Source organism: Tachysurus vachellii, chromosome 20, assembly GCF_030014155.1.
Source record: "Tachysurus vachellii isolate PV-2020 chromosome 20, HZAU_Pvac_v1, whole genome shotgun sequence".
Taxonomy (NCBI): Eukaryota; Metazoa; Chordata; class Actinopteri; order Siluriformes; family Bagridae; genus Tachysurus; species Tachysurus vachellii.
The window spans coordinates 6,126,370-6,151,500 of record NC_083479.1 but is presented as its reverse complement, the minus strand read 5'-3'; the positions used below and the strand labels follow the sequence as shown (position 1 = coordinate 6,151,500).

General features: G+C 37.9%; 3 protein-coding genes across 6 annotated transcripts in view; 1 reads left to right on the top strand and 2 right to left on the bottom strand.

The window, feature by feature from the left end:
- Positions 1-1,869, bottom strand: part of pi4kaa (phosphatidylinositol 4-kinase, catalytic, alpha a) — a 41,037-nt gene extending 39,168 nt beyond the window's left edge. For all 3 annotated transcript variants that reach the window (XM_060896767.1, XM_060896769.1, XM_060896768.1), the window contains exon 1: positions 1,692-1,869. In XM_060896767.1, coding sequence (XP_060752750.1) covers positions 1,692-1,787 — 96 coding nt within the window. In that variant the 5' untranslated portion in view covers positions 1,788-1,869. The remainder of the gene's footprint in view (positions 1-1,691) is intronic.
- An 858-nt stretch (positions 1,870-2,727) lies between these two features.
- On the bottom strand, positions 2,728-13,370 carry slc25a1b (slc25a1 solute carrier family 25 member 1b). The gene is made up of 9 exons (XM_060895578.1): positions 13,106-13,370; positions 8,512-8,619; positions 7,494-7,593; positions 6,922-7,060; positions 6,570-6,654; positions 5,838-5,942; positions 5,632-5,747; positions 5,090-5,163; positions 2,728-4,605 (listed from the first exon to the last, which is right to left on the bottom strand). Exons 1-9 carry the CDS (start codon positions 13,227-13,229, stop codon positions 4,491-4,493), a joined length of 966 nt encoding a protein of 321 aa, XP_060751561.1. The 5' UTR covers positions 13,230-13,370; the 3' UTR covers positions 2,728-4,490.
- Positions 13,371-15,938: 2,568 nt separating this feature from the next.
- Positions 15,939-23,962, top strand: zgc:56235 (Voltage-dependent anion-selective channel protein 2-like). 2 transcript variants are annotated; one of them, XM_060896061.1, is made up of 9 exons: positions 15,939-16,095; positions 18,250-18,321; positions 18,442-18,491; positions 19,179-19,331; positions 19,428-19,480; positions 21,409-21,630; positions 21,745-21,895; positions 23,183-23,240; positions 23,354-23,962. In XM_060896061.1, exons 2-9 carry the CDS (start codon positions 18,255-18,257, stop codon positions 23,443-23,445), a joined length of 846 nt encoding a protein of 281 aa, XP_060752044.1. In that variant the 5' UTR covers positions 15,939-16,095; positions 18,250-18,254; the 3' UTR covers positions 23,446-23,962. The 2 variants fall into 2 exon arrangements, with proteins under 2 accessions (XP_060752044.1, XP_060752045.1); XM_060896062.1 differs by having other exon boundaries at positions 16,081-16,124.
- The last annotated feature ends 1,169 nt before the right edge of the window (positions 23,963-25,131 follow it).

Genomic DNA, 25,131 nt, shown 5'->3' with positions numbered 1-25,131 from the left:
TAGTAGGGATAGCATACGGACTCTTACTCTCCCTCTGGTCGATCACAGTGGCATGAGACAATAACTGTGGTCTGTGAGCTCATGTATGTGGAAGAGGGCAGACGTCTCTTTCCTCTGAGTGTGTATTATTAAAGTGGCAACAGTTCGGAAAAAGACGCGGTCAGTTAACTTTGTGTTGTCATGTGATAGAATAGAGCTGACTGCTGTGTAAGAATTGGCAGGAGATTGAGATTGGGAACTAAGAGAAGCCAAAGAACATTCATTTTTCCTAAGAGTCAGAAAATCGAACTCGCATCAAAAATGGGTCAAAAAACACCTGCGCTGCTCGACTTCCAGTTTCAACACTTAGAAGCCTTAATGGAAGTCTAACCTTCTGTATAGCACAGAGGCGTCTCAAATATTCATAATGGTTGTGTGGTGTTGTAATGTATGCATTTTGTTTTGCATGTGCTGGGATGCAGAGCTCCAGACATTGGTTCATGTGTAGCAGGGTGAGGAGCAGAAACCTGCTCAAGTTCCTAGAATTCCCAGTATTGGGAATAACTTGTGTGACAATAAATGCATTATGTAAATATGTCAAATATCTTGTGATCATGGGGAAATTTTAAAAGCTTTAACCACAACAAAGGCTGAATCAGATGTTGTCTGTGTTCCTGCAGTAACAAGTCTAATAACAAGCTGATTATTGTTGTTGATATATGTTGTCATTTAGTTCCTCAAGACTGCAGTCAATAACCGGATTGTCTTCCGAACTTTGGAATAGTCTTCCTGATAGTGTTCGGGGTTCAGACACACTTTCCCAGTTTAAATGTAGATTTAGAACTTCTCTTTTGTCAGGCATACACATAATACATTCCATAATATTGTGCACTATGACATCAGACTTGTAAATATTATGAACAGCAGCTATGTTAATCCCTCTGCACTGCTTCTCTCTTTCTACCCATCCCGAGGCATCCAGAAATTGTATCAGCTCTGATCATCTTCCGTGCGATGAAGATTTTGGACCTCCGCTGAGACGAGGCCGACTCTGAGAATCCCGAGGCATCTAGAGATCTACCAGCACCAGTTGGACTCTGCTATACTATAGAGGAGATGAAACTCCATGTGATCTTTTACATCAATACAACATTTGTCAGACTGTATATTGTCACCCATATGAGGATGGGTTCCCCTTTGAGTCTGGTTCCTCTCAAGGTTTCTTCCTTCACCATTCAGGGAAGTTTTTCCTTGCCACTGCCACCTCAGACTTGCTCATTGGGGATAAATACAAACACATTTAAATACATCTAATATTAATCTTGAATTTTGTATCGTATTAATCTTTATATTAACCTTTTGTTCTGTAAAGCTGCTTTGAGACGATGTCAATAGTTAAAAGCTCTATACAAATAAACTTGAATTGAATTGAATTCTCTGATGGAGATAATTGTTTTGTTTATTCCGTCATTTCGCCTCCATTAGTTGTAAATCGTGTGATAAATCAATCGGTGACGTTCTCATCAGAAATAAGTTCCCCCTAACAAGCAATAACAGGAAATTGTCTGGAAGGAAAAATGCACTCTTTTTCACATTAGCTACATTTTATTTTGAAGCTTAGCTGCTAGCTCTAGGAAGTGGAGTTAGCCTGTTAGCATGTTAGCTTGTTAGCCTGTGTGACCTCTTTAGAAATGTTTATGTCCTGGTTTTACCTTGTCAATCGGAGCCTGGCGATGTGCAGCCAATGACCGAGCTAAAGACAACACAGTGTTGAAATAAAAGCCCCTCGATCCCCCTTTAGCAGCCATCGTTAGTTTATAAAAGTAGGAAAATGTTAATGTCGGTGCATCTCTAGGTAGTGATGACAGAGGCGATCAGTACGGAAAGCAAGAGAGGTCACACCTCGAATACACTGAAAAAAGCGATTTAATAATAATAATAATAATAATAATAATAATAATAATAATAATAATAATAATAATAAAAAATCTGGGTTCATTCATTAGGTACATAAGAGGAGAAATAACCTGACATTGTAAATAAAAACCTTCCTAGCTAAATGTTTTAGCATCCTTTAATGCTATATTTTGGGTGTAAATAAAGTTTCTACTAACATTATACTAATTACAAGAATTTTTTTTCTTTTTTGTTGATTTGTTTATATTAAATTTATATTATTTATTATTGTATATTAAAAATAAACGTATAAATAATATATTTTGGGTGACAAAAAATTGTTGACAAGAAATCTGTTATCTGGGAAATGGAAAAAAATCTTCCTCAATTTATACCCAAGCTGAAAAACAGTAGAAATAAATTGACATTGTAAACAAAAACCTTCCCCAATTCTTTTATTAGGTACTTAACATTACACATTTCATTCAAACAGGTAGCGTCTTGCTAAAAACTCACAAGTTTCACCAACAACATCCAGCCACCAGGATTTAGTAAAAATGAAGAACATAATTTAAAGGCACATTTTATGATTAATAAAAAATTAACTCGACAATGTAATAAAAAGGTGTAAATGTTTTCAGTCTTGGATGAGGAACAAAAACAATCTGGTAACGTCCATTAGTATTTAACTATCACTGTTAACCAGATACAATCCCTGATATCTGGTATCGATCACTTCCTAGTCTTTGAACGGTGAAATAAAGCTGGGTTATGGACAGAAACATAACAGACGTACAACAGCAAAGAGTTAGTGACAAGAACAAAACACGAACACTCAATACAACATCCATATTTAAGGTATAAACATTTTAATACAGCAGACATCCATATATTAATTAGGCACAAATATTCTTCTTTAACACAGAGACTAAACACAGTGTTATGCTCCCATATCACACACAACATCAAGTAGCACAAACATCTACATTTCTGCATTTGCTTTTGCATCATGACTCCAAAATTTTTTTTAAACATATGTCCAATATATATAAATCTGTATATGTATATGGATATAGTGTATTATATATGCAATGTAAATAAGGGAGACACCGAGACAGAGACGGATTCTTTACACCGAATGTTTCCCTCTTGACACTAAGGATTTTGTGGGGAATCTCTTGAGGTAGGAAAAGTGATCAATCTGATGATGGCACTCAAAAAGGAACAATTTTAAGGCAGTTTCAGATCCATGAACGGCTTTTCACACCAAACATTTAGGGGTGGGGTTGGAGGGGGTGGGGCAGCATTTTTAGAATATTATCATTTTAATATTAATAATATTAAAATAATACAAATATTCTGTAGCACACACACTTCTGATGTTGACTGAACATGACTCTACAATTAATAAAAAAAAAATAAAATAAAATTAGAAAAAAAAAACACCTTGGCATCATTGTTCCTGGCAAAAGTTACACACTGATCACAAGCACTAGTAAATACTGGTCAGGCACTTAAAAGTAAATTCATTACTTCGCTTTAATTAGTACCAAATCCGTTAAGGTTTTTGAAAGTGCATGTATTTAATGGAGATACTGAGGAATGTGTGTTTCTGGGAGGTAAAGGCTTTGTTGGTGTGTCAGGATGCTTCAACGTTCTGTGCGTCTTTGGATTCAAGAACCTGTCAGTACTTGAATATTTAAAAACAAAATGAAAAAATAAGTGACCAAACACTTTTGGAATCGCATCATATTAGATTCATCTGAACAAAATAAAAAAATAAAAAAAAATCACCCAAACTACAGTAGAACTCCATGAAAAGCTCATTCTTGCTTAGAGGGCTTAATCAGAATCAGATTCTATATTATTATTATTATTATTATTATTATTATTATTATTATTATTATTATTATTCATTAATATCTTTTAAGGAAAATTACACTATCAATGATAATAATAAATTAGTTCAATTTTTACTTTATTATTTGTGTTATTATGAACATGAACTAATTATAACTCATTACTATTATAACTAACATTTTTTAAATTAATAATAATGCCAATAATCATTTTGTCATTTTTGGATTAACCCTCTTTAACAAACCTTTTTTTTTCCATGGCTGTAACACATGTTTAAAGTATTTTTTTGTCTTCACCACTGCATATATATTTAGTGTCTTTACATGAGAAAACACCAAGTGATCAAAAAATATAACTATAAGAATGTAAATCAGATTCATGAGTTTTGTCAGATGAAAACTCTTAAAATACTAGAAACAAAACCATGACACTTAAAAAAAAAAGATATTAAAATAAGACAGTTTTATCCCTCCACAATATCAACATTTGGCTTTTCAAACACTCTATAACTGAAACCATACCATGGAGGGTTCAATGCATTTTTTTTATCTTTGACTAAATTTTCAAGTATTTTTCTACATCACATTTTTGGGGGAAATGGGTTTTTTCCTTGGTCGTAATTATATATGGGAACTTAAACAGGTTCACAGCTGGTGTGATGTTGCCTTGCCCTACTGACATCGTGTCTCGCTTTCCCCGGTGATACCACAGCGATATGAAGGTCTGCCAGTGTTCCATGAGCTGCGTTTACAGCATTAATCCGTCTTCCACACTATGTTCAGAGCCTTCACCACCTCTTCATAGATGATGAACACGATAGCCACGTCCAAACACACGCGCCCCAGTCTTGGAACGGTACCTTTGTAAAACCTACAGCACAAAGATGCCGATAAATCAACATTCCAGACACAGGAACAGTTTCTTTCCCCAGGCAATCACCCTGATGAGCAACTCACCATAATTATATTCACTGCTTCTTATCATAAGTACTGCATTATCAGGATTGTCAGTCATCAAATCATCTGTATATTACACACTACTGCTGCTGTATATTGTTATTTGCACTCCCACACTTTATGTACATAACTGATCAGTCATATTCTATATTCATATTTAATACTCATTCTGTCTATATTGTATCTCATCGTCTGCATTGTCTTGTATAGTTTGTATAGTATAGTGTTATTTATGTCTGTACTTTTGAGAGTCACAAACAGCTGAAACCAAATTCCTTGTGTGTGTCAACACACTTGGCCAATAAACCTGATTCTGATTCTGATTCCTTGTTCCCTACTGTTTTTATATATTCACATGTAACTGCTCAGTCTACAATAGCATGGATACGTGCACTTACGCTGCCGGGCCTTCGTGCTTCATAATCTTCACGGCGCAGTCCAGAGTGCTCTTGTATTTGTGCGCCTCCAGACCCTGTAGGGAAACACGCCAGCGTGAGACACCAGCATCACAACCTGGATCAGTTCTCTCCTGATTTAAAGCTTAAACATTATTAAAAAGTCACGATACAACTCCTTTGACTTTTCATTTTTAAGCATGTAAAATGTATAGAAAGATATGTATATAAATACATTTTAATAAAAATTATAGTATAATGATTTGCACATCTGGGCATTGTGTTGGAACACATCTGGGCAGATGTTTCATTATTGTAATATATGAGAGATCAAATCTTCAGGTAGGAAGAGCCTGTAAAGTGGATTGAAGATGAGTGTGATGATGGTTTTAATAGTTCCAGTTGTGTTACGAGTGAGCAGGAAATAATTTAGTTTGTGAAATCCTAAGCATGGCCAGAAATGTTTGTGGTTGGCTTTAAAGATCATCATGAGCATCAGGATCTTCAAAACTAATACATTAGTTTGTAATATTTATAATTCTTACCTGCATTCGAGTCTTAATGACGTCAAGCGGCGTGTTTCCGAACACGCTGGCCGCCCCGGCTGTGGCTCCGAAAATCCCAGTCACCAGAGGATTAATGGTTTTGTTAGGGTTGTCACCTGGTTTGGAAAACAAGCAACATCATATATAAGCTGAAAGATCAACCACATGCACCATGTGTGAAATTGCCAAACAAGTTCAACACAGACCTTTGTACCAGTTTCTTAAGGACGTCATAACATAGAAGCGAATGGCCTGGTTGGATCCTTGCTTTAATACTGTTGCCGTCAATCCCTGATACGTTCCTTTAAGTCCTGTAAGGAACGCAGGAAAGGCACCGGATTACAAAGTCACACCGCATTCCACTGCAGGCTGCATCCCTTTCCAGGCACAATGAACTATTTGTTCTAAAATCAGCGGTTATGTTGTTGTTTGACACTTGACCTTTTAAGCAGTCAGGTGTGTAATTTCATAAGTATTGAATTTCTTCCTTATTTGTACCTGTAGTGATTAAATGCATGTTCCGTTCTATATATAATGTATGAACCAAAATAATAGTTCACACATGCTGGAACTCAGCTTGTTTTTTTTTATCATTCGTGCTTTAAACCTATATATCTATATATATATATATATATATATATATATCTATATATATATATATATATATATATATATATATATATATATATATATATATATATATATACACACACACACACATACATACATTTTGTTAGATTCTAAACCCTGTATCTGAAACAACAAATTGGAACACAGCCATATTGAGCCTAAATCCTTGGATTGCGTTTGAAGCCGGCATTGCAAAGGGACACGTTGTTAAATTAGCATGTTAAATGTCTTAATTCGATTTTTAATTAAACTCTTAACATTAAATACAGATTAAAGCTATCTGATGTCCAGTAGGGGGCGGTACAAACCTTGTGTTCTGACTATTTCCCTCACGCCATGGAAGAAGCCTCTGTACCTTGGGTTTGCTGAGGTCTGGTCATGAATAAATTTAACCTGAAAGTGCAATCGTTTTTCATGAGTGTAGCCTCACAAACACACACAAGAAAAAAAAAATCACACAACAAACCTAGTAAAGAAGTTGTTATTCTGCAGTATAATGTATTAATGGTGTGATCTGAAGAACAGCCAAAACTGTCAATGGTGGCTGTTAAAGAAAATGTATCACCGCTCTCTGACCAATCATAGTCGAGAATTCGAATTCGTTGTGGTTTTAGCTGGAAACGACTGATGCTTGAGGATAAACATCACCATCTCACGCACCTTTACTGTCTCCATTGGACACACCACGACTACAGCCTCGGCTACACCGGCTCCCAGACCGGCGATCAGGCCTCGAGTGCTGTCAAGCTTCCCGGACTCGTCCCTCATGTGGTTACTGAGGAACTCGAACATTCCGAACCTGACGATAAAAGAGGTGATGTGAATAAAAGACGATTCTATTTACATCTGTTATATAACAAATAAATAAATAAAATAGAAATCCTTTTTTATTTACCTACAAGCAACTGTAGTAAGAGATAAAAGCAGGGCATTTTCTTTTTTCTGTATTATTAAAATGTCGGTATAAATCACACAATATGTGGGCATGACATAAAAGACATTTATAAGTGTTGTCGGTCATCTTGAATTTTTTCTCATATTCAGCGTCAGGGTTTTGTTTTTTACCCCCCCATGAATAAGTGCATCATCCAGGTATAAAATGCACTTTTTTTGATGGAATTTTTATTGTGAACACATTACTCGCAGTATTTGGGACACGTCTTGTGTCATTACTCTGAAAAGTGTTATATTTTTAAGTAAATGTTTTGATCAAATATCAGGTGATTGATTACCTCACAGCAGCTTTGGGGATGGAGCCGTAGACTAGCGAACTGAGGCCCCTGTACAGACCTTTCACCCCATGACCCTGCACTGTCTGCTTCACACAGTCAACTGTGCAAAAAAAAAGACAAGGGTAAACATGTTTGCTTGGCAACGTTAAAGGAAAACTCCAGGGGTTATTTGGCACTCTGACGTCACGGATCTCAATCCTGAGAGATAACAGGTTTTGCGAGAATGAACAAGAGCTTGTTTTCTCGCTTAGCATTTCACAGCAATGTTCAGTATCATATTAAGAAGAAATTCAAAGTAGTGGAAACAGCAAGTGGAAACGGCAAAGTTGGCGATGTGCGTTTGCCCACAGCGTCAAAATGTACACTTTGGGAGTTTATCCATTTCAGTACAGTGTACAGATTAAGAGACGAGAGAGCTGGAACTGGAGCTGGAGATGGGATTGTGGGTAATGTGGGAAACAATGAGGTTAAGTGGAAATACGCTGACGTGTCAATGAACATCACACAAATGTCAAGTTATAAAATAAATATTGTACCACATTGTGGACCGCATGTCAATTACAAAGATGATCTTCAGCTTCAGCTGCTTACTTCAGCTGTTATGTTGATCATAGATGTTTCCGTTTGTAAGGGATTGAACGTTTGTTTTATGAAATAAACCCGTGACTTAATTAGTAAATCTCTGATTACATCAATCAACCCTCAGTCCAGGGATGATCAAAGCAGTGAACGTCATCTAATACGTTATTGTGCAGCAGAGCAGATTTCAAAAGTGGAACAATCAGTGCTGGTAAACAAGCCTGCCTTCTAAAGTTCAGGGACTATGAACCATTGGTTATGCTCTGATGCGTGCTGGAGATATGAGAAGAGGCAGATTTTGACCCTTGAACTTCGAGCATTTCTTCACCAACCCGACTGAAGCATTTCTATACAACTCCTATATTTCTATAGAACTCCTACACGATCCTAAATATAATGGAAATGAAAGCAAAAGGAGGGGTTGAGAGGAGACACACACCGATTCCTCTGTAGCGTGGCGGGTTCGCCTTCTCGTCTAACTGCAGCTGGGTCTTCACGTACTCTGTCGGGAAAGTGATACAGATCTCGATCCCGCCTGCGATTCCACCTGTGAAGACCGAGAGGGACAAATTAAGAAGATTTGTGGGAAATCTGATATGTTCTTCAGAAGAAACTTAAAAAAAAGAGATACAGTAGATGACAGAAAAAATTGCCAAACCCTTTAGAGTTACAATTCAGGCGAATGAATCTGTCTCTGATTCATGAAAATGGCATGACATCCAAACCCACTCACTAGTGTCTTCATTTACACATCAAAGACACAATTTATCCGAAGCAACTCATAAATGAAGCAATACAAGCAAAGTGATATATCAAGCACCTCTTAATAGTGTGCTATTTTTTCCTTTAACACGCCGATTAATCCTATTGTGCGTCTTGGATGACAGATAATAAGACTAATGAGAGCCAGTGAGGGTTCAGTTTGTTCTGACATTAAACTGCATTACCGACATAAAGGGACACGATTTTTCCAGCTGTGTCTACTTACATTGGTAATAATTACACTGCCTTAATAGCTACAGCCAACTTGCTCTCCTTATTATTCATTACTTAATACGAATGAGCCTTTTTACAGGTTAACCCGAAGGCCAAAAAAGACACGAGTTTAATAATCAGGTTTGATTGTATGCTACTTGAATTAGGGAAGCTGATTTAAAGAGGCCTTAAAAAATAAAAAAAAATAAAACATCTGCACATGAAGAGCAAACACCAAAGACGTGGAAGACTTTTTTTAATATTTCGGATGTAGTCACAATCTTAAAATCTGCTTGTTTTTTTATTATTATTTTGAGAACTTTTGAGAAAAGAAGCGATTTACAATAAGCTGGAGCCTCCTTAAATTTTTCAGCTCAGGCATCTGCTGTTGAGGAGCAACGAGCAGAGCGTCTCATGCGATCTCGTGTGATTGGCTCGGTGCGATTCTCCCCACAGGAAACACCCACTGGCCTCCTGGAGGGTTTAAAGGGGTGTGTCGCCGAGCTGCTGTGAATCCTGCTGATTAACAGTGTAAGGGGCAAAAAACAAGGCACGGTTCCTCCACAATGGCAGCACATGCTCTTTGCTCTCTTTGCTCTCTTTGCATGCCTGTTAGAATACAGCGACGGGTAATGACACGTCACATTCCCAGACTGCTTATTAAGAACCAAACCCAACACCGCATGCTGTTTATATTGTCCCAAAGTCAGGAGGATTGAACAGAGTGTTTACAATAAAAGCCTCAAAAGCACAAAAGATTTTTGTTTTTAAGTCAAGATAAGTTGTCAATAATTAACACATATAATAATACATTTTAATTATTACTTATTATTACTTATATTATTTTTATAAGTATAATTAAAATAAATAATTATTAATTCAATAAATAATTCATCACATAGTGTGATAGCCAGATATGTCTATAGAATTCACCCAATAAAAGACAGACGTGTCATAAAAAAGAAAAAATATAGCCCAATATAATGCAATGGTTAGTTGTGTGGCGACATTAATCACGCTGTAGAATTCATAGTAAGGAGTATAATTTACTTACACATTTACCTACACTGAAAGAACTGTCTTTATTCATATATTATGCATGCGCATAAAACAACATATTTGGCATCTGCGAGCTCAGAAGGATCCGGGGTCAGAGAAAAGGTCATTTATGGGCTGACAAGCGTGAAGCCGAGTTCGGTTTATCCTGTTATATATGCAGAGATGTTTTCTACACACCGCTATCAGGAACCAAAATCCTGATCTAAATCCACGATATTATGATATAACAGCAAGAATGCCTTTGTACTGCTAGCTATCATTTAGCTGATTTATTTTACACTTTTACTCATGTAAAAGACATTTGGTATGTTGATCGGTAGTTAATCCATACAGAATTCTGCCTCCTGTATGTATAAAATCTGCCTGACAAACATGAAGCCCAGTTTAGTCTTAAGCTTTATCCTGTTATACATACAGAAATGTTTTCCCACACACCACTATGACCTGTATGATAAAACGTCTACATTTTTATTTCAATCTTTTTTCAACCACCTCTCTTACTAAAGAAGAGGATTCCACCTTCATAATTGCAGCTTCCTGGAAGTTTTTTTTTGTCTACTGCATTTTAATTATACCGTAACAACCCTTCATTTTCTATTCGGGAGGCTGAATAAACACAGTTTCCTTTTTAAGGTGACTCTATATATGCAGAACTGTGCAGTCCTATAAAATGTCTGGTGCATCCTGGCGTTATTTCATTCTTGTTGCATTTATTATGCAACTAAAGCTTAATCCGATCGTGTGTTGAACCAAACAAAGTTCTATATTAAAACTAACACCAGTTCTGAAAGCAGTGCACCTGTTCAACAGGAATGTACTAAATAAAAGCGGAGTAAAGGAAGTAATTTTCAACTTGTTGTGCAGGTTTATTTAGTATGGGAGTGGGATGATCGTCTCATCTTATCAGTCACAGCTTCCAGGTGTTTCACTCGAATAACGATAGGGAGCTTGATACAAATCACATAGTAAGTATGAATTTCTATCAGCTGCTGGATTGGATAAACTCTCTTATCTCCCTTTCGCTCACGACAAATGTGCTGACTTGATGACGATCAACGTGAGCGCAAAGGTTATCACAAGTTAAACTTACGACACACATCAAACTAGGAAACTGGCAACCGGTAAAAGAATAGTAAAGTCAACTTTAAGCGCGTAAAGACGACTTTAATACAAGTGTGATCGCAGACGTATGAACGCGCACATTGTTATATTATTGTTTTCGATATTATACCTCTATTTGATGTTGATATTGACATGAATGGAAATGTCCAGTAGTACAAGACAAGCCTGTGGGTTTGTTTCAACTGTCGGTGTGTGTGCAGTTGTCAAGCCAGAAAAGCGTGACGTGTCGTTGGAAATGCTGAGTCACTGGTTCGTTCAATGAAGCAGAAACGCTGAATGTTCACATGCCCACATCTATATGCATCCCAATTAAATAAAGCAGAGAAATATTTTGATTTTTACTGTATTTTCACTGCCGTGATATTTCCTCATAGCCTTAGATCAACACATCTATTTATTTAATTCATGTTGTGTTAAATATGGTGCAAAAAATGAACCGATTATGTACAGTCTCATAGTTAAAGAACCTGGACATTTGTTAGTAAATGCTAATAAACCGTTAACATCACCGGTGCGTTAAACGTCTCGATGTGAACGAGATGTTATTTTTAGGAAGATAGGAAGATGACACACTGCACCGCCTGCACTTCATCCAATTAGCAAAGGCCTGTTTCCATGATCGTAAAAAAAAAAAAAAAAAAAAAAAAAATTCAATCTCTTAAATGGACTACTAAAAAGGAACAGGTCAAAGAGATCAGCCAAAAGAAAAAAACCCAAATCTTATATCTTACTAATCATATATCGCTCATTCTGTCTCTTTGACAAAAAAACAGAAGACAACTTGAGCTGCAAAAAAAGGGGTTTTATATTAAAACAATAGAAATTATTTACATTTCACCTCTTATATCTATTAGAGCAAAATGAACCTAGATGAGGAGACAATAAACTTAAATCTGTCATAATCATATCGTGACATAATAACTGTACGCTTCTAATTTAGAAAAAGCATTGCTGTAATCATTAAGACTCTTATTCCCTGTATGTTTAAACTGAACCTCCCGTCAACACATACTGTTTGTCTTGATAGTTTATAATCTCATTATCCAGAAGAGGATGGATTCCCTTTCGAGAGGTTTCAGCTCAAGGATTTCTCCTCGTGTCGTCTGTCTCCGCTGGCTTGCTCATTAGGGGTTATAGATCTGCATCTGGGTTTCTGTAACACTGCTTCGTGACACAGTGTTTGTTTAAAAACAGGATACGAAAAATAATGATTTTGAATTGAATTTTCTCTTTATTCAGGCGTCGTGTATCCCTATTTGTTTTACTTGTTTGCTTAGGAAACACTGCACGGTCATCAACATGCAGTTTCCATGCCATATTAAAAAGTGTCATCTCCTGTAAGGTTACCATAATGTAGTATTTGTCATCCTGTTCCACATCTATAATTATATATCTGATTTTTTGGTATATTTGTCTTGCTGCATTAACAGAGACATGAAATGAGTCTGCAAAGCAAAACCACTTGATGGTTGAGAGTCATACAGAGAGAAGGGCAGAGCACGGCTTTAAGGACTGATAGTTAAAAATGAGAGAAAGAAAGAGCATCAAGCATTAAGAGATCACGACACACTGTTTAACATGTGCATGCCAGGTCACACAGATACTTGCCTGCAGTGTGTTGGTGTTTATGTGACAGGGTCCTGTTGAAAGCACCAGTTAGGTTACTGTTAATGTGACAGGCAAGTCTGTGTGTGTGTATGAGTGTGTATGAGTGTGTATGAGTGTTTGTGTGTATGTTGAGTGTGTGTGTGTGTGTGTTTGTGTGTGAGTATGTGTGTGTATGTGTGTGTGTGTGTATCAGTCGCTTTTCACACTACACTAGACGTGCTGTAGAACACAGAACCTACACACTACACTGTGTGACTAGATGACCTTACCTGCTAAAATGGCTTTTCCCGGGTGAGTGAGTTTAGCTTTCCCAGCGGTCGCAGCTGCAGACAGACAGTGGGGTCTGTGGAAGGGACTCACAAATTTCTGCTCTCCTGACATGCTTTTACTCATTTAAATTAACAACCCGTGGCTTCTCGGTAACTTAATTTAACTTGTAACCAGGGCTAAATCCTGTACAGTCCACCCTGAGCTCCACAATACTGCTCTGTGACAGCCCAAAGTTTCCTGGTTCCTGTCAGCGTTCGGCGAATGGACGAACATCAGCCCTGTGGGCGGGACGTCGCGTTCACGGACGGAACGCCATATCTTTCACAAACAAGGTGCTTTAAGGTGGACCGGGATAATTATGATTGTGTGCTTTGGCTTTTTCTAGAATTGTCGTGTAAACACCTTAAAATATCTACAGTCTGACAGCGCCCTTTACTTATGGCCCTTCTGTCTGCTTTTAGTGGAGTGGAAATAAGATAGAGATTGCAAAGCAATATATATATATATCTCAGAATCAGAATCAGAATCAGGTTTATTGGCCAAGTGTGTTGACACACACAAGGAATTTGGTTCCAGCTGTTTGTGACTCTCAAAAGTACAGACATAAATAACACTATACTATACAAACTATACAAGACAGTGCAAATGATGAGATACAATATAGACAGAATGAGTATTAAATATGAATATAGAATATGACTGATCAGTTATGTACATAAAGTGTAGGAGTGCAAATAACAATATTTTGCAATATTATGCTTTTTGTACAATATACAGCAGCAGTAGTGTGTAATATACAGATGATTTGATGACTGATAATGCAGTACTTATGATAAGAAGCAGGGAATATAATTATGGTGAGTTGTTAATCAGGGTGACTGGAGAAAGAAACTGTTCCTGTGTCTGGCAGTTTTAGTAAACAAAGCCCTGTAGCGCCTGCCAGAAGGAAGGAGCTGAAAGAGGCTGTCTCCAGGGTGTGAAAGGGTCAGTGGTGATTTTTCCTGCCCGGTTTCTGGTTCTTGTGTTGTATAAGTCCTGGGGAGTGGGCAGGGGGGAACCAATGATTTTTTCTGCTGTTTTTACTGTGTGTTGCAGTCTGTTCCTGTCCTGTTTTGTTGCTGCACCAAACCAGATGGTGATGGATGTGCACAGGACCGATTCAATGACTGCAGTGTAGAACAGCATCAACAGCTCCTGTGGCAGACCGTACTTCCTTAATTGACATAGAAAGTACATCCTCTGCTGGGCCTTTTTGATGATGGAGTTTATGTTGCACTCCCATTTCAGGTCTTGGGAAATGGTAGTGCCCAGAAACTTGAAGGCCTCCACAGATGACACCGGGCTGTTGGATATTATGAGGGGTCTTAAAGTCCACTATCATCTCCACAGTTTTGAGGATGTTTAGCTCCAGACTGTTCTGACTGCACCATAGCACCAGCCGCTTCAACTCCTGCCGGTATTCAGACTCATCGCCATCTTGGATGAGACCGATGAGCATAGTATCATCTGCAAATTTTAGGAGTTTAACAGTTTGGTCACTTGAAGTATATATATATGTGTGTGTGTGTGTGTGTGTGTGTGTGTGTGTGTGTGTTTTATTTTTTTATATAATATATTATTATATATACATTTATTTAAATATATATATATATATATATATATATATATATATATATATATATATATATATATATATTTTTATTAGAAAAGTGTGTATTTTGGTACAAATATTCTCATAGCTGTTCATCACATACTGTACATCACACAAACTGAAATCCTCTGGTTTTTTACATTCTTGTTTAGTTTTGTTGAGCTTTTGCCTAGGCAGCTTCAGATTGTCGTTCTTAACTGGAGTGAAACCCAATGTGGTCTTCTGCTGCTGTAACCCATCTGGTTAAAGGGTCATTAAGCTCTCTCTCTCTGTGTGTGTGTGTGTGTGTGTGTGTGTGTGTGTGTGTGTGTGTGTGTGTGTGTGTGTGTGTGTGTGTGTGTGTGTGCGCACTTGAAAAACAGCTTCACATTTTTGCATTGTACTTATCAGCCAATTGTTCAACGCGTGATACTTTTCTTCTTACCACAATAGCACAGAGTGGTTATCTGAGTATCTGTAGCCTTTCTGTCAGCTTGAAATATTCTGGCCTCTTCAAACAAAAAACATTGCTAAACATTCATATAGAAATGTCACACACACTGTATCGTTTTCTTGATTTTTAATAGCAGCATTCTGAATCCATCCTAGACACTGTTGTGTACAAAAACCCCAAGAGATCAGCAGAAATAGTCAAACCCTCCTGTCTGGCATCAACAGTAAAAGGCACAGAGATCACATAGGGGACTTACACAATATTAGGCCGTGTGTGTGTGTGTGTGTGTGTGTGTGTGTGTGTGTGTGTGTGTGTGTGTGTGTGTGTGTGTATGTGTGCTCTCTGCTCGTGGTCTGTTTTATTAATAGGAATAACATAAGTTATAAATTACTCTAAACATGCTGTTATTATGAACAAAATTGACATTATTGATTCCAGTTACACGCCTTCTAGTGCTCAGGTGAAAGGTTACAATCATGATCATAATAGCTATCATTCATAAAGTGTTTTTAAGAGTCATATTATAATTTCATTCATCTATCACGGTATCATCATTTTTATCGATTTAAGCATTCAATACAGGCTACATAATGTAATACTGTATAAAACGCTTTTACTTTGAATTGTAGTGTGTAAAATTGTCTAACTTCACATTACTTTCTCTACGTAACATCAGCAGCGCCGTCTACTGGTTGTGCCTGGGAATGCATACTATAGTACTATGCAGTATGCGTGAGTAGTGCGCAAACGCAGCTGTGTGGTGATGCAGCACAATACGTTCCATACTATTTAGTACGTGTGTGGAATCCGCTGTGGCTTTGTTCTATGTGGTGTAAAAGCTATCGTATCTACCACAGACACACGCTGAACAGCTAGTGGGTTGCGTCAGAAGGACAAAAGCGTTTGTGAGTTTAAGGTTCTTTTTATGATGTTGGTATGAAAGCTGTTATTTTACATAAAAATAATAATTTGAGCTAACACGTCGTGTTACGCCCAAACAAATACGCCCTTATTGTTATAAACGGTTGAGGTTACGTGAGGAGACGTTACCAGGGAGACGTGCTAAAATGTGCTAGCTAGTTAGCATGTCGCTTCTGCTGTTTCAATTAAGAAAATGCAATATTTGAAAGATTTACAGTGCAGGAAAGTCCAAAGAGCTGTGCAGACTTTTTTTTTTTATTTTTTAAATATATTATTTAGTGATTTTGCTGTCGTTTTTATTCCTGTATAATCGTATTTTTATTTTCTGCACGAATTAACAATTAACGTTAAAATTCAGATGAAGATATTTTGCTTTCAAATCTGAGGTAAATAAACAGTCAAATAAAACAGTGGAAAAACATCTATATTTAAAAAAAATAAAATAAAATAAAATACCTTCCATTTATATTCAGTCTGAATTGAATGTGATATTTGTGTTAAATCGAACAGGAACCGATAGAAATATCTGGTATTTCTTTTGCGCTATGACACTTTTGTAATAAAATGGATTTATTTAGTTCTTATGAAGCTGTTTAGCTTTAAATGAGATGACTTTATTGCCTCAGTGTAGCATGTAACAGGCCTGACAGGGTAGGTTTGTCCTTCATGGTGATGTTACTCCTGAAAGCAGAAATCACGTGACTCAAGTTCAAGGTTAACAAGATTATGAAGAGGATTTAATTTTTATTTTATATCACTACACAGGAATAGTTGAAAAATGAAACACGTATCTTGATGATAAATTTGTATAGAAATATCCTGAAATTATATAATATTTTTTTTTTAAATGAAATTGGAAATTGGTAGGCAGTGATGTACTGATCTGATCTAAGATCCAAGCATCCTCTAATTGACCTGTTTCACTTTTATTGAGTTACTTACACCAAATGATGTAAAATATTACAATAAGTTGTCCTGTACTTGTTAGCAGTTCATGATTTTCTGAGATTACTTCAGCACAAGTTTGCCTAAACAGAATCAGAATCCGGTTTATTGGACAAGTGTGTTGACACACACAAGGAATTTGGTTCCAGCTGTTTGTTACTCTCAAAAGTACAGACATAAAAAACACTATACTATACAAGATAATACAGACTATACAAGACAATGCAGATGTGATACAATAGACATTATGAGTATTAAATATGAATACAGAATATATGACTGATCAGTTATGTACATGAAGTGTGAGAAGTGCAAATAACAATATTGTGCAATATTATGCTTTTTGTACAATGTACAGCAGCAGTAGTGTGTGTAACATACATACTAGGAGTTTGGAGTGGAGAATTTCCAGAATTATAGTGCAGTCCAATGTTGATCAATGTTGCAAACAGATCAGTGGATGACGCAGTCAACATTGGACTGCACTACACTCTGCAACACCTGGACTGCCCAGGGACATAAGCCCAGATTCTCTTTGTCGACTTCAGTTCGGCTTTTAATACAGTAATTCCAGAAATTCTCCACTATAAACTCCTAAGGCTCAATATACCCCTTCCATTTGTCAGTGGATCACCAGCTTCCTGACAGGCAGGAAACATCAGGTGAGACTGGGAGGTGTCACCTCCAGCATTCGGACAGTCAGCACTGGCGCTCCTCAGGGATGTGTCCTCTCCCCACTTCTATTCTCACTCTACATTAATGACTTCACTTCAAGTGACAAAACTGTTAAACTCCTGAAATTTGCAGATGATGCTATGCTCATTGGTCTTGTCCAAGATGGCGATGAAATGGATTTATTTAGTTAAAAACAGCAGAAAAAATAATTTCCCCCCCCATCATTCGTGTATATATTACAAACATTACTGCTGCTATGTATTGTACAAAAAGCATAATATTGCACAATATTGTTATTTGTATGGTAATAATATTAATAAACACAAATCAACTCAGATTTTGATACACAGAATGCATCAAAATCTGAGTTGATTTGTGTTTATTATTATTATTATTATTATTTCAGATAGATGTGTTTGCTGATGGTTGGATGCTGTGTAAAGCATCTAGTCTCAGAACCTGTATGAGACGCTGCTGTACTCCTGGTTGGCACTGATTATAAACTTTTATTTTATTAGGCACAATGTCTGTTCCTCCTAATTACTCTGACCTCGGAAAAGCAGCGAAGGATATCTTTAGCAAAGGCTATGGTGAGTTCATACCTGTAGTTTTGGTTTATTTAGAAATGAAAACCTTTTGAAGATCATCTATGTTTGATGAAACACAGTTTTTTTTAGCCCGGTCTTGTCTTTTGCTTTGTCTGTCTGTAGGATTTGGAATAGTGAAGCTGGACCTGAAGACCAAGTCGCAGAATGGAGTTGTGAGTTAATCTGATGTTTTTCACTTCCTTTCCACTTTGTGTTTTTCTTTCCCCCTGGAGCGCTAGACTTCCTGTTGCTGCAAACTTCCTTTCTTTTTATGTTTGAATCTGATTTGCTATAGCTCACTTACACTCATTGTCAAATATTCAGTGTTAAAAGGTTAATGAACTAAAACAGACTCAGACTGCTACAACCTGCTTTGTAAAAATGTCTGTTGATAAAAAGTGTTATACAAATGAAATGTAATTGAATGTACGATGCACTTCTGGAGTAGGCTTTTTTATCTTGTACAATGAGGACAGACTATTGATTGAACCTGACCAGTGTTAGAATTTTGGTGTATTTTTATGTTTTCCAAAAAACAATAACATAGCAGATGCTGCAGTTTGAGTAGAATCCAAAAGTTGCTGCATGTCTACATGCAGAAATGGCTGATTTACTTTGTACCAGCTTCAAATGTGGGCTATAAAAATAATCAGTGAACAGTTTATTACTTGAAGGGGGAAAAAAGTGAATTTTTAAGAAGCAAAAACTTTTGCTATAAAATTTAGTTTTGTTGTTGTGAGTAAAAATGATTTATTAATGCTTGTTATATAACTTCCCTTTGCTGCCCTACAAGTAATTCTTCATGTAGGTGTGGTTTATTTGGATTAGTCTTTAAATCCTCTCTCATTTTTTGCTTCCAGGAATTCAACACATCTGGCTCTACTAATATTGACACTGGCAAGGCCGGTGGTAGTTTGGAGACCAAGTACAAGCTGAAGGAGCTGGGCCTGGGTCTCAATCAGAAATGGAACACGGACAACACTCTCACTACCGAGCTTTCTGTGGAGGACCAGGTGGACAAGCATCTCGATCGTTTCGTCTTTTATTTACTTCATCAGATTATTACTAATATTATCAGTGGTGTAAAATGATTTTTCTTTTTTGAACAGCTGGCAAAGGGCTTGAAGGTGGCACTTGACACGTCCTTTGTCCCAAACACAGGGTGAGTGCTGTTCATGAAAAGCAGGAACAGTGTCAGAAATGTGTAGATAGTACTGTGAGGTACAGTGGGTATGGAAAGTATTCAGACCTCTTTAAATTTTTCACTCTTTGTTTCATTGCAGACATTTGCTAAAATCAAAAAGGTCCATTTTATTTCTCATTCACTCAGCACTCCATCTTGACAGAAAAAAGACATGTAGAAATTTTTGCAAATTTATTAAAAAAGAAAAACTGAAATCACATGGTCATAAGTATTCAGACCCTTTGCTGTGACACTCATTTAACTCACATGCTGTCCATTTCTTCGGATCCTCCTTGAGATGGTTCTACTCCTTCATTGGAGACCAGCTATGTTTAATTAAACTGATTGGACTTGATTAGGAAAAGCACACACCTGTCTATATAAGACCTTACAGCTCACAGTACATGTCAGAACAAATGAGAATTATGAGGTTGAAGGAAATGCCCAAAGTGCTCAGAGACAGAATTGTGGCAAGGCACGGATCTGGCCAAGGTTACAAAAGTATTTCTGCAGCACTCAAGGTTCCTAAGAGCACAGTCGGGGCTCCAGAGATGCAGTAGGGAGATGGGAGAAAGTTCCAGAAAAAAGAAGAAAGTTCCAGTTCCTCCACCAGTCGGGGCTCTATGGCAGAGTGGCTTGAAGGACTCCCAGACTATGAGAAATAAGATCCTCTGGTCTGATGAGACCAAGATTAAACTTTTTGGCGTTAATTATAAGCGTTATGTGTGGAGAAAAACAGGCACTGCTCATCACCTGCCCAATACAATCCCAACAGTGAAACATGGTGGTGGCAGCATCATGCTATGGGGGTGTTTTTCAGCAGCAGGGACAGGACGACTGGTTGCAATTTGAAGGAGAGATGAATGCAGCCAAGTACAGAGATAACCTGGAAGAAAAGCTCTTTCAGAGTGCTCAGGACCTCAGACTGGGCCGAAGGTTCACCTTCCAACAAGACAATGACCCTAAGCACACAGCTAAAATAACAAAGGGCAGGCTTTGGAACAACTCTGTGACCATTCTTCACTGGCCCAGCCAGAGCCCTGACCTAAACCCAATTGAGCATCTCTGGAGAGACCTGAAAATGGCTGTCCACCAACGTTCACCATCCAACCTGACGGAACTGGAAAGGATTTGCAAGGAAGAATGGCAGAGGATCCCCAAATCCAGGTGTGAGAAACTTGTTGCATCATTCTCAAGAAGACTCATGGCTGTACTTGCTCAAAAGGGTGCTTCTACTCAATATTGAGCAAAGGGTCTTAATACTTATGACTATGTGATATTTCAGTCTTTCTTTTTTAATAAATTTGCAAAAATTTCTACATGTCTGTTTTTTCTGTCAAGATGGGGTGCTGAGTGTACATTAATGAGAAATAAAATGAACTTTTTTGGATTTTAGCAAATGGCTGCAATGAAACAAAGAGTGAAAAATTTAAAGGGGTCTGAATACTTTCCATACCCACTGTATGTATTGAATGCACTGAGCTTGTTGTGGTTAATGTTAGTACACAATATGGGTGTGATTTGCTGTATTTTAAAATGAAACAAAATTGTTTTATAGGCAGTATTCACTTGATAGACCTTTTATAGAATAATGGCTATAAATCAGCAGAGGTGAAAGCTACCACGCTTCCTTCGAGGGAAGTGTTTCAGCTCACTGCTCGTGTTCTTACAGGAGGGGCTAATTGCTTGACGGGGTCTGAGAAACACATTTCTTTTTTAAGCTAAAAAGCAGGGATGGCAGTGGCATTTTCAGGATTGAAACTTGCACTCTCACAGTGCTTGTCTAAGCATTTGCGTCTACTACACTGTTTGGGAGGCCTGATGTTTGGTCAAATGGAATGAACCAGTTGTGGAATGAACCTAACTGAATCTGCACTCACTAAAATATTCTCTTACTTTAACCATAGCAAGAAGAGTGGCAAGCTGAAGAGTGGCTACAAGCGGGACTACATCAACCTGTCCTGCGATGTTGACTTTGAGGGCCCAGTCGTGCATTCCGCAGCTGTTTTGGGCTACGCAGGCTGGTTGGCTGGTTACCAAATGGCATTTGACACAGCTAAGTCCAAACTGGTGCAGAACAACTTTGCTCTTGGCTACAAGGCTGGCGATTTCCAGCTTCACACAAATGTGTGAGTTTCATTGACTTGATAAAATGTAATACCAGTTATCAAATGCAAATTATTTCTAAATAGAAGAACATACAATTTTTAAACATGATTTTTTTTTTTGTTTGTTTGTTTCAGTAATGATGGCACTGAGTTTGGTGGCTCTGTCTACCAGAAGGTTAACAATCAGCTGGAGACTGCTGTCAATCTGGCCTGGACTGCTGGCAGCAACAACACACGCTTTGGCATTGCTGCCAAGTACCAGCTGGACAGTGATGCTTCATTGTCTGTGAGTTAGTGGGTCGGGAGGTGAATTCCTGAGGCCGCATAAAGTAGTCAACTTCAACCTAAAAAACTATTTATTAGATTGAACTATTTGATGTTTAAGTTACTCAGGTGCTAATTTGTGTTTTTGTTATTCCTGTGGTTGTGTGGTGTAATGATGTTATATAGAGATTAGGGGGAAAAGCTTCTTACTTCAGAGTTGAACTCAAAGTTCCAGAGCCAGACATGGTTTGCAATCTAGGTGTCAAGGACGATTGCTTTGATAGAGGAAATTGGTAATGGCATGGCTATTGAGGTAGAGAGAGGGCTGGACAGACTAAAAATAATGCCCCTTTTCCACCAAAAAGAACCGGGTGCTGGTTCAGAGCTAGTTCTGGTGCTGGTTTAAAGTTGGTTCCACTGGCGAACCTTCTAAGAACCGGTTTGCCTTTCCATTGGTTAGAGAGCCATCACAGAGCCGAGTCTGATGTCACTGTACAGTATACGTGTCACGTGTCCCAGCAACTTTATCGCAGAAGCGGCAAACACATCATCAACAATGGCAGATGTTGCTTTACTGTTAATGCTCATGGTTTTGTGAACCTACATTGGCATCCAAACATGGTGAATCCAACGTGTACATGCAGCTCCATGTAATTTGTATAAATGGAGGTTGTAATCAAGAAAGTACATAACATTATTTTATCATTAACACAGTAGGTAGCTACATGCTAATGCTAACCTTTTTCTATCATGTGTGCTGATAATGTATCCTATTGCTGTAAAGTAAAAGTGTATTAAACATTAGTTTAATAACTTAAAAGTTTAAAAACTTAAGGTACATTATCAAATGCGCTAACAGCCCCTGACGCAAGCGGTTCTTAAGTCTAGACCAGCAAGGTTTTGGTGCTACTTAAGAACCACTTTTCCTGGCTCAAAGCCGGTGCTTTGGCTGTCGAAAAAGAAAGAACTGGTTCTAAATTAGGCTCTGGCTCCAAACCAGCACTCAAACTGCCTCGGTGGAAAAGGGGCATGAAGCACTGCTGCACCGGTATTAATGTAGAGATGAAGTAAATGCTCTGACGTCACTACCATCATTATCATTACCTTAGTGACTAAATTGCTCTGTGTATAAAAATACATGAACAAAGATGGATAGCATGAGCTACATGCATCTTGCCTATGTAAAAGTTAAACAATGTCAATAAATGTCTTGTAAACTCTCTCAGGAGCCAGCAACTAAAGTTTACAATGATTACAATTATGGGGAAATGAAGCTCTTGATCATTTGTCTCTAATTTTGCACCTACAGGCCAAGGTGAACAATGCCAGTCTGATTGGAATTGGTTACACTCAGACTCTGCGACCAGGTAACCTCTGCCTTTCTAATATTTTGCTCATGTGCTTTTCAGCAGTTTCCTCCACTACAAAGCATATGAACATAACTCTTCTTCTGTTTCCTTTCCATCCTCGTCCTGTTTAGGTGTGAAGGTGACACTCTCTGCGCTCATCGATGGCAAGAATTTCAGCACCGGAGGACATAAAGTTGGAATGGGCTTTGAACTTGAAGCGTAAATGCCCAGTCTAGTGGTATTTCTCCTCTACGTTCCATCATTCCTTATACACAAGCATTTACCCCGTCACGTTGAAAAAAATGAGACGTGATCATCGGTGCTGTTTTGAGTCAACACTTGAAAGCTAAATGCTTCCATCCTCTAAGTAGATGGTGCACCAATGATAGGAATGTTCTGAGTTCTAAACACTTAAATATCCTGTTAAAAATAATTATTAAAAAAAAAACACTGCACTACACCACTACAGGTTTCATGGCATTTAATGGCAGTTGGAGTCGGTATACAATTAATTCAAGATATTTTCCTGTTTTATTACCAGAGTTAACTTTGCATAATATAACATAAGTGAAGCGTTTGCTGGTCTTCTGGGGGATTTCAGTATAAAACTAGGAAAGCTAACAGGTTGCAGTGTAATATCCTGTAGTCGGTACACAGACTTTTCAACATGATTATTAAGTGAACGTGTCAATAAATTCCTTCATCAGCATCCTGCAATAAACTTTATCTGAAAACTGGTATTCAAGGGAACATTCAATGACATTCATGTTCATTAATGTGATGTAATATTATTAAATAGAACTGATTGTATTCAGACATTTTAGCTCTTATGTTTTAGCTACAGATCAATTAGATTAGATGGATAAACGAGTACAAGGTACAAGTACATTCTGGTTTGTCCTAGATCATTATACTCATTTTGCACAGGCCTATGCCACTAAAAATAAATCAGCGAAGACTGTGATGGACTGGATCTTTAATGACTTTGCTTTACGTTTCGGATTCCCAGAGAAGATCCACCATGACATGGGTAAGGAATTCGAACTAGTTGATGTGTGCCAGCTGCAGAGGTGATGTGATGTGCGAGCATCTCCTACTACCTGCTATCACCCACAAGGAAATGGACAGGTAGAGAGCTTTAACAGAACATTACTGTCTATGTTGCGCACACTTACAGATGCAGGGTACAACAGTAGAGTTCATAGAGTAGACCTTCAGCCAGGTGTACGAGTGCTAGTTCAGAATCTTTCTGAAAGAGAAGGACCTGGCAAGCTCCAATCGTACTGGGAAAGCAGAGTGTACTTGATCGTCAAAAGAAGGAGTGACGTGAGTCGGTGTATGAAGTCATACATGAAGGAGGAGGTAAAATGAGTGTTACATCGGAATTTACTTTTCCCTTGTGATTGCCACTAGAGAATTCAAAAGCAACACCACAAACAGACCATGAGAGATAAAAGTAAGGAGAAAAGACCGCAAATGCTTGAGAGAAGTTCACAGTGATGTGGCAGAGAATGAGGACTTTCACGATGGTGAGCTGGTGTTACAGATTCCTACTGCCTTGAGTCAGTTCCAGAATCCTGTTTGTCTCAACCCTGAAGCAGAACTGTTCATGCCAAGTGTGGAGCAGCACTGGGAACAAGAGCCACAGGGGACTGAAGAGGAGATAGCAGAAGTGGTGCTAGAGGAGCGAAGGGAGAAGGATCTTGGAATGCCTGCAGGACAGCCAGAGGTATCAGAAGAACAAGCATCAAGTGAGAGTGAGGATGATGACTCCTTACCTGTGAATTCTTATCCAAGGAGAGAACAGCGTCGTCCAAAAGTTCTGACTTATGACTCGTTGGGTCAGCCATCTGTGGTGGAAGTTGCAATAGATAGAGATAGAAAGAGTCGGCAGACCAAAGACTGTGGT

Excerpts from the sequence above, each read along its gene's own strand:
- zgc:56235 (XM_060896061.1), top strand. The coding sequence starts at position 18,255 with ATGTCTGTTCCTCCTAATTACTCTGACCTCGGAAAAGCAGCGAAGGAT. Across the intron at positions 19,332-19,427 it reads AGCTTTCTGTGGAGGACCAG|CTGGCAAAGGGCTTGAAGGT; the intron begins GTGGACAAGCAT and ends TTTTTTGAACAG. Across the intron at positions 19,481-21,408 it reads TCCTTTGTCCCAAACACAGG|CAAGAAGAGTGGCAAGCTGA; the intron begins GTGAGTGCTGTT and ends CTTTAACCATAG.
- slc25a1b (XM_060895578.1), bottom strand. The coding sequence starts at position 13,229 with ATGAGTAAAAGCATGTCAGGAGAGCAGAAATTTGTGAGTCCCTTCCAC. Across the intron at positions 7,594-8,511 it reads GCCACGCTACAGAGGAATCG|TTGACTGTGTGAAGCAGACA; the intron begins GTGTGTGTCTCC and ends TTTTTTGCACAG. Across the intron at positions 4,606-5,089 it reads AAGCACGAAGGCCCGGCAGC|GTTTTACAAAGGTACCGTTC; the intron begins GTAAGTGCACGT and ends TTTGTGCTGTAG.